Genomic DNA, 8765 nt, shown 5'->3' on the forward strand with positions numbered 1-8765 from the left:
GGAAAGAGATGACAAGAAAGGAATGACAAATTGTATTGTCAATAAATCGTCACCTTCCTGCTCAACAGTCATCAGTGGCCTCCCTATCCAGTGGTTCCCTCATTGTCAAGGACTTTGTGAATTTGGCTATTCACAAAGGTGTGCTTCGTGGACCAGGTCTTTGCTCTTTCGACTTCTTATGTGTTATCTCTGCATCAGTGGAGGAGTGGAGACCATGGACACCAAGTCCCACCTTGATGACACTCTTCTTGAAAGATGCCATCATTCCCTGTGAGTTTCCAAAGGCTCTTCTCCCGTGCCCATCATGGTGGCTGGCCTCTGGAGGAGTCAGGAAAACTGCACTCTGAGGGCCCATTTCACAGGCAGGAAACAGTCTGGCATATTTTAACCAAGAAGCCACCTCAGCTGCTTCTTCAAGGGTGGATAGTTCAGCAGTGACCTGGAACACTGCTTTCTCCTGGGGTCACTTTTGACATGGAGCAAGAAATCGAAGCTGTGTCCCGGAAAGAGAAAAAAAAATAGCCCACCTGCTCAAAATTCTGAGGTAGTAACTCCTCTCATGTACCTTAGGTTATTCACCTTTCTTGAGGCCACTGTTTCATTGACTACATTTCCTGAATGCTCAAAGCCTCGGTTGACACATCCCTAAAACAGGAATGGTTGTAGCATCCACCTTTAAAGATGGGGTGGGGGCTAATAACATGCATGCGAGAGCTAGCCTACTCACCCCTTGAAAGGCGTGTCATAACTGTTAGATATCAGCCTGGACCCAGATGCCTTATTCGGTTAGAGAAAGAACACGAGGCCAGGAGATGGATATCCTCATTCACGTTTAAAAGCCCCAGTCTGTATGTCCTGTCATTTCCCCCACCCACCCACCCAGACTGTTCTCTGATTTTAAAAACTCCCCCAAAGAAATTAAAGTCAAGGAGGGACCACTGCTTTTTTTTAAGTCTAGAAGTCTAGTTCTCTATCTTGAAACACAGAAATCATCCTTGGTAGTGGAAACATGGCCTTACAGTTTTTAATCTCTGACATTCTGAATTTGAAGGGGGGGGGGGCATATTGGAAAACTGCCTATAAACATTTTTTAAACTTCTCGAGCTTTGTGATAAGTTGTGGATTAGCATCAATCACCCTTGACTCCCTGGATCATGAATTAAGTATTCTATCTAGTCAGCTCGAATCTGTAAGAACCCCTATGTGTCTATATGAGAACCTCTTTAAGAGATAACTCTACACTTTGTGTTCAAACCATTTGAAAGCAAATATTGCGGTCTCTTCCCTTTCACACAGAAAGAAAACATAGATAATTCAAATAAAACTATACAAAATGACGTTTCTTGGTTCCTAGGGCCCCTCCCATGATATGTGTGAGCTGTGGTGTCTCTCGGGTAGCACAGTCAGTGGGTGACTCCAATGTGGCCTCCCAGGCATCTTCCCTTTGAGACTCTTTTGACACGGTTTGTGAAGGGCTGTTGCAGCCCCACCCACAGCAAGGGCCCCTCCAGGCTTGAGTTGAGATCACGGGGTTAGAAGGGAGCCTGGCCTTCTACCTTCTCTTCAGTCTAAGGTTCACCTGGGTTGGGCTTAGTGGGAATTCTCTACACCAGCTTCCTGCTGGTGGCTATGTCCCTCAAGGATCCCATACTGCCTTGGCAAGGCTGAACGCGAGTCCCTTGAACCCACGGTGGACTTGCTCTAATGCAGGGCGGCAGAGCTGCTTCCCAGTCCCTGGCCAGCCTGTCCGTCCCCTCAGCAGCTGGTGAGTTCAGAGGGCTGGAGAGCAGGCCCTGCCCTTGGCACTGTGCTTGGTCCCTCGTCATCCTGTGCCTTTGCTGGCACTACTGCATCTGCCATGCACTCCTGGTAGGGTGGTGGGGCCTCAGGTCGCGGGTCATCCTCATCTTCAAGGTCCAGGTTTGTTGCTGAATACAGAGGAGGAGGAAATCCCAGGAGGCCTCTGCCTGCAGGGCAGGCCTGTTTCTCAGCATCCAGGCTTTCTTCATAAGTCGGGGGATAAAAGTCGGGCCTGTGAGATGAAATGCCACAGAGATGCATGTGTTATTTAGGTCTCGGCGGTGAAGAAGCATATGTCTGCCTCTCTCAGCTCACATCGTGTGAGGCTAAACTGCTAGGAAACACTGAGTTTGAAACAGATGTACTTTTCTGACACTGCCAGATTCTAAAAACTGCACACCCTTCCTATGGAATTGATCCCTTCCAGTCATAGCAGTCCGCCTGTTCGAAACAGATATGCCAAGCTATTCTTCCTTGTTTGCCGAAAGAGTCTAGGAAGCAGCCGTGCAGTGCGCTGTCTTTATCAGTGCACGTCCCTAGGTAACACGGAGACTTTGACCACGAACCTCTCTTTAGCCAGTATTCAATCCTTAACACACCTCGTCCTCCACTCCCTTGCTCTCAAGGTCTCTGACCCTCACAAGCAACAAAATAAGAAGGGAAACCAACTCCATGCAGGTCCCTGACCCGAGAGATGCCACCACTCTCTCCTGACACATGGTCAAGTCCTGGGCAGCTGGTTTCAGAGGAAACACAGGAAACATGCTCAGGCCTCAAGAGGCTTCAGCTGAGAGCTTTGGGAAGTGCTCAGCTGCAGCATTGCTAGGTTGGCCTGCCCATGGTTAAGGTCATTCACCCCAGCTGATGGACCTGTTCATCATCTTGCCCATCTAAGCAATTACTAAACACTTCTGGCTCCTCCGCCATGAATGAAGGTGGAGGTGGGGTGAGCGGAAGAGAGCCAGGGCAAGCACGCATGAGTTGTATATTTATAGAGGTAATCTACCCGGTGCCCAGCGGAGTGTTTATGGTGAGTAACCAAAACAGAACGAGGTCTACAAGGTCTGCCATTTGGAGCCACTGCTCCTTTCCAAATGTCACAAAGCCTAAGGCCAAATCGCTGAAGGAGCTGTCTACTGTACGACGTAAGTCTTGACCTTCCCTGGGGATAGCTAAGGCTGAGTCATGGGGACAGAAAGGTGAGTCCTTCCCTGGAACCAAGTGAGAGACTCCAGGAGGACAGCTGCCATGAATTCCAACACCGGAGGGACATTCGCTTGGATACCTCTGCTATTTGGAGTGCAGATTTTTGAGATAGGGATCCCCCCCTCCCCCATTTAACTCTGTGACCTGAGCATCTCAGGATGCAGCAGGAAGGAGCAGTGAGATAGGGGTGTCAAGACGGTCATTATTTACTTTTGAATACTCTAGACAAGAGAATACATATGACTGTGTTGGTAAATTTCAGGTGCATCCTAAAGACACTCAGTTACTATCAGCAGAAATTCACACTGTACAGGTAGATACGTGCGTGCACACACACACAAACACACACAAACACACACAGACACATCAAAATAAAACAGCACACACACTCTCGATCACTCCAGAAACAACTACTAAATCGCTCCTGATATCTTAATTTTTTTATTAAACTCAAAGAACTTCCTGGTTAGTCTGATTAAGCTTAGAAACATGTGTGAGTGGCGTAAGGAATATCAGCAATGTGCAGCCATGGCGAGAGGACTCTTATTCAATGTGCATGGGATAATGAAGACGTTTTGTGGACTTCCTACTCTTGCATGAAGAGCACAAAAGGACGTATGGATTCTTACTTCCTATACCTTAAGAACGGTGTTCTTGTGTTTGGACAAGGATCAGAGGATTGGTGCTAAATTAACTGACCACAAAGTTACCCAAATCCTTGACTTTTCTGTTTTGGTAAAATACAAATAACTTAGCATGTATTACTTGGAAGGTGTTAGTGGTATTTAGTGATCTTATATCTCTACAAAGCATCTCTTGAACTCTTGTATCTCTCCAAACTACAACCCCATATTCATCAAATAGCGACTCTTCACTTCCCCTTACACACACACTCCAAGCCTAGGAACCACTGTCCTATTTCTTCTCTGTGGTTGCTTCTTGGTGCAAGTGTAATGGTCCAGTGGTTGACCATTCTGATGAATGGGGATCACCTGGCATAATATTTTCAGTGTATAGTCACCTATGGCATATATTAATTATTTTATTCCCTCTTAGATCAATTAATATTGCAATGTGTATGTGTTCATGCTTTCATTTGATAACATTGATGGACGTGTTATCATCTTGCTTGGAATGCATCCTTCATGCAAGGTGACAGCAGAACACTGAAAAGGACCTAGAACACCTAGAACTTACCTTAGTCACAGGAGTTGATGACTGACTTGATGTCTGCTTGCTCACTTATCGTGGGGGGAATTTAGTCTGGAACTTTCTTTATAACTCAGTAACCAGGTTATAGGGACCACCTAGTCATCATCTGCCTTTCACTAGAATCATCCCCTAAATGTAAGAAGAACCTAGGAGTTGTGTCCCTTAATATGCTTGCTGTATGTGAGCTTTTACTAGGGGTGTGAGGATCTTACCCTAAGAAAATTCCCCCTTGCCTCATTGGTCTCCCCAATAGCAGCCTTCTTCTCCCACATTGTGACCCAAGAGCAAATGGCCCTATAGTAAGTGGATCCCCTGTGCAATTAAACATCACTCCAATTCCCTCCCACGTTGTAGCTCAGCTCAGCCCTTCTCATGCCCTCAGGTGCTCAGCACGTACCTGTCGACTGTGGCCAGGGGCAAGTCCTGGGATGCAAGGTGCTGTCTCAGCACACGGTTGAACATCTCTTTGTTTTCATTTGCTTGGCGGTAAGTGGCCCAGAAAATTCCACTCAGGAGGATCGCAAACCCCATAGGCAGAAGCACATAGGCCATGACCAGATTCCGCTGAGAGTGGATGACAGAGTTGGAGATGAAGTAGCCCCCCAAGCAGATCATCAGAAAGCCTACAAGGAGGGAGAGGGAACAGAGGATTAGACTACCCCTGTTCTGCATCCCTGCTTCTCCAGAGCCCGTCTGACCCTGCCACTCCTCTGCTTCCAGGCTTTCTCGGGGAAGTACACTCATTAGCTAGGTCACAGTCTTATACACAGGAATAAATGGCCTTTGAACAATTAAGTGAAGCAGGCACCAGGAAGCTATTCATTAACCACTGAAAGTTACTGTAATATCCTCCAGGGGGAACCTGGAATCATCACACGGTGTCCTCCAGGAAGGGGAGGTTACACGTAGACAGTTTGTTCCTGGTGCGTGGGTAGGAGCTCAGCTGCTCCCAGGTGCTGGAGGAGAGGCCCTGAAGTTTGGATTACAAAGGCACACTGGTCTCTCAACCCTCACTGTAGGGGATTCCCCGCCAAAAGCTGCAGAAGTTAATATCTCTCCGGAAACTATTGCTTTTGTTGGCTGGCAAGGAATCCTCTCCTGATTTCATTTTCTCTTTCTGTACCAAGAAGACATTTCTCAGGGATTCTGGGTGTCTTTGTCTTGCTACCTCAGTGACTCTGCCCTTTATTGCCTCAGGGCTCTGATATTGGGGAAATTCCTCAGGAGCCGGCCAGGGAATGATCCTTCTGTTGACAGGGGAGAATTCTAGGAAAGGAACATTCTGGAGAAGGGACTATGTGGGGGCACATGGGGATGGCTGTCAAAGAGGATGGGGAGACAACTGCTGTTTAAATCCTACTTTGGAATCCTTCCCATTGTTGGGGTGCAGATGTGACCATCTTATTGTCACCCCTGGCTGACAGGTACTTAGCATTTATTCTATACGACTTGAGCACAGGCTCAAGTTCCTGGTTCATGATAAATGTTCCACCCAAGTCTCCTCCCACTCTCAACAAGGATCCACAGGCCTTGGATCTGAGAGCATTCCCTACAAGGTTGCAGCACAATGTGGCCATCATGTCTACCAAGAAAGTTCACGTCAGGAAAGTCTCCTACTTCCCCCTCTATCCCCCACACAGCTTCCCATGGCACACTAGCAGATTAAAGGCCCTGAAATATCTGAAGCCTTCCCCCTAAGATAGGTCAAGTAAAAATGATCTTTGTAGATGCTGTCAATGTTCCTCACCCTCTCCCCTACACCTTGGTTCTGTTTAATATTGCCTTCAAAGTATTCTCGGAGCTACCATATGTACTCTACCTGAAGTTTGCTCTGTTCCTCTTGTCAGACTGGTTGCAGACCCCTTATTCTAGATCCACTTCATGCCTTACTTCCTACCTTTGATACCTTTGTTGATACCTTGGCACATCCAGGCCAAAAGACTTCTTCCCACAAGGGCTTCCAAGTCACTTTGGCCTGGATGCTTTCTACACTTCTCCATTGTCGTCTGCTTTTCCAATACAGCATTGTGGTATCTCTACTAATATCCTTTCCCCTCGTACCCACCATTTCCTTAGTTCTGCCTTTGTGTTAGGGCTAGGGAAGACAGGAAGACGCTGCAGATCAAATACACTGGCAGGTGCTTCGTCCTTCTACCTGCTGATCCCGACATATGTCAGCTTCAGTTCTAACCTTGAACTACATCCATCTTCTATGCCTGGAATTGTCTTTGCAGTCTAGCCTTTGACTTCCTCTTTCTGCAGTCGGTGTTCAGGTTGCTATGATGGTCACTGATGACTCCTGTCTGCTATCTAAGTAATCCCTTCCATTTGAGTGTGAGCTTGGACCTAGTGACTTGATTCTAGGGAGTAGAATAAGGCAGAGATGATAGCTGTTTCCATGATTAGGTTAAAAAAGAAGGGAATCATCCATCCTGCTAGTAGATTATTAACTCTGAAGCATGAGGTTGCCATACTAGCATCTGGCAAAGAACTTAGAGCACCTTCTTGGTCAATAGTCATTGACAAACCTTCACTAATGGCCCTTAGCTCATCAAGCAGATAGAAGGACACTCCGGTCCAAGCATACAGAGTGAGGAGCAACTCCTTTCGCAACCATTTCTGGGAGAAGGCATTCAAGCAGTACTCTGCCTACACAACCCTTGAGAACAGGAGCCGTTGAAGTTAGAGCTTCCAAACCTGAGTCACACAAGCTACGGCCTTATAAACATGCTCTGCTTTAAGTTGCTACATTTTTGTGACATGTTTGAAGGTAGCAAGAGAGAACTAAATCAGTCCCATGAGGACTCAAGAAGTCAGAGTAGTGAGTGCTATATTCATCACAGGACCTGGTCCACAGCACTCTGCTACAGTGGTCTGTGTTCTTCCTCACCATCACCATCATCACTGATGGTCCCCAAAGCCACGAGAAATCCCAGGGTTCCTGACTGAGGTTGTCTCTAAAGGCTAGGTCCCAAGTTCAGATTAATGGTAGGATCCTGGGGCTAATACTAAATGTCAGGTAAGGAAGTGGGAGCACTCATGATGAGCACTGGCCATCATGGAACTAGGCTTGTTTGGGTTGTATAAACATGGGAACTCAACTGCGGAGGGTGACAGATCAGGCTCAGGCCCTGGGGCGACAGGAACACAGGAACAAATGAGCATCTTCCTACCTGACCTCCTTCAGTGCCAACAAAGACATGGTTTTCCAGACAGGTTTCTTCCTCTTCAGCATTGCAGGGATGGCTCCTGGCACTCCCAAACAGTGTCTGGTTGTATTGGTGATGGTAGAAGCGGTAGTGGTGTCTTCCTAAGAATTTCAGTGAAATACAGCAAAATCCAGAAAGTACCAGGGGAAGGAAGGGCCAGTTCCTTCATAGAAAATGTATATAAAAGAAAAGTCTGTGTCTGGGTACAGAGTACTCTAGGAATTTGATGGGAGATGGGGCATCAAGGCCCCCTTGCTCTGCCTTGCTAAACTGTTAGATTCCATTCTTAAAGCTAGCCACCAAGGTCTAGTTCCTTTGGCCATTATCTTATGCCTAACTAAAACTCGTCCAGCTACCAAAACACCAAACAAAACAGCAATCAAAATATGGCTACACTGGCTAACAGGGTCAATCAGGACTTACTGATGCACCCTAGCACAGACTTCTCTCTTTCTCCTTAAAAACCACTTCTGCAGTGATACCTGCTGCTGTCTTTGCCTGATCCAGAAGCAGCCCCCTAGCCCAGAGACAGCCTCCCCCCCCAACCCCTGCCCCGAGATAGCCTCCTAGCCCAGAGGCAGTCCCCCTCCCCCAAGGGTAATAAAATCTCCTTTGTGCTGAGAATTTGGTGTCCGTGTGTGTGTGTGTGTGTGTGTGTGTGTTTAAAGGGAAGGTTTTAACTGTAGATATGAGAGAACAGCCAGAGGCATCTGGAAGAGGTCAGAGCAGAGAGCTAAAGGTGTAGACTGACCATGGCCAGCAGACTGGGCCTGGCCATGAGAGAAGCAGAACAAGAGAGAGGGGGAGGAGAGAGGGCGAGACAAAGAGAAAATACGTATCTAAAAATGGGGGGTGTCATAAGACGATGGGGGCAGTTTAGGGCAGAGGAGGAGGGGATAAGGGAGGAGCCTAGATAGCATGGACTCTGAAATGTATATAGCAGGCACCTGTGATGCTGAGGGAGCCCGAAGGCCAGCATGCCCTTTGGCAAGCTAATCATACCACAGGTAGCCATTAGTCCTTTGCCATTGATAAGGGACTTGGCTCCTTTTGGTGGAGAGGATCTGGCTTAGGCTTCACAAGCTCCTAAAGGATGCTGGCTTTTATCTAACCCCCAGAAATATTCCTATGGTCCAGGCTGAGCTCATTTCTGGATATCTGAACTGCCTTTTGGAGTTTGGGGAATCGGTGTTTCATTTGGACCTAACAACAGTAACATGTTATTTGGCCATCAGCCAAACGTCTTAAGACGTAAATGACTTTCAACACTGTTCCCTTAGGCAGGACAGACCCATGAGCACTGTTCTGAACATTGTGTGCCGCTGAGTTCCAGGCACT

At 47.3% G+C, this 8765-nt stretch overlaps 1 protein-coding gene across 1 annotated transcript; it reads right to left on the bottom strand.

The window, feature by feature from the left end:
• Positions 1-902: 902 nt before the first annotated feature.
• Positions 903-4954, bottom strand: Tmem252 (transmembrane protein 252). Its single transcript, XM_041660999.1, has 2 exons — positions 4616-4954; positions 903-2032 (listed from the first exon to the last, which is right to left on the bottom strand). The coding sequence occupies exons 1-2, from the start codon at positions 4888-4890 to the stop codon at positions 1756-1758; spliced, it is 552 nt and encodes a 183-aa protein (XP_041516933.1). The 5' UTR covers positions 4891-4954; the 3' UTR covers positions 903-1755.
• Between the last annotated feature and the right edge of the window lie 3811 nt (positions 4955-8765).

This window comes from Microtus oregoni, unplaced genomic scaffold (assembly GCF_018167655.1).
Source record: "Microtus oregoni isolate MIOR12 unplaced genomic scaffold, Mior012 000012F_ref0000307, whole genome shotgun sequence".
Lineage (NCBI taxonomy): Eukaryota > Metazoa > Chordata > Mammalia > Rodentia > Cricetidae > Microtus > Microtus oregoni.

What these genes read in the sequence shown, in the direction of transcription:
- Tmem252 (XM_041660999.1), bottom strand. Translation starts at nt 4,890, where the DNA reads ATGCAGAACAGGGGTAGTCTAATCCTCTGTTCCCTCTCCCTCCTTGTA. An exon ending in CCCCTGGCCACAGTCGACAG is followed by an intron (nt 2,033 to 4,615) that starts GTACGTGCTGAG and finishes TTCATCTCACAG; the next exon opens with GCCCGACTTTTATCCCCCGA.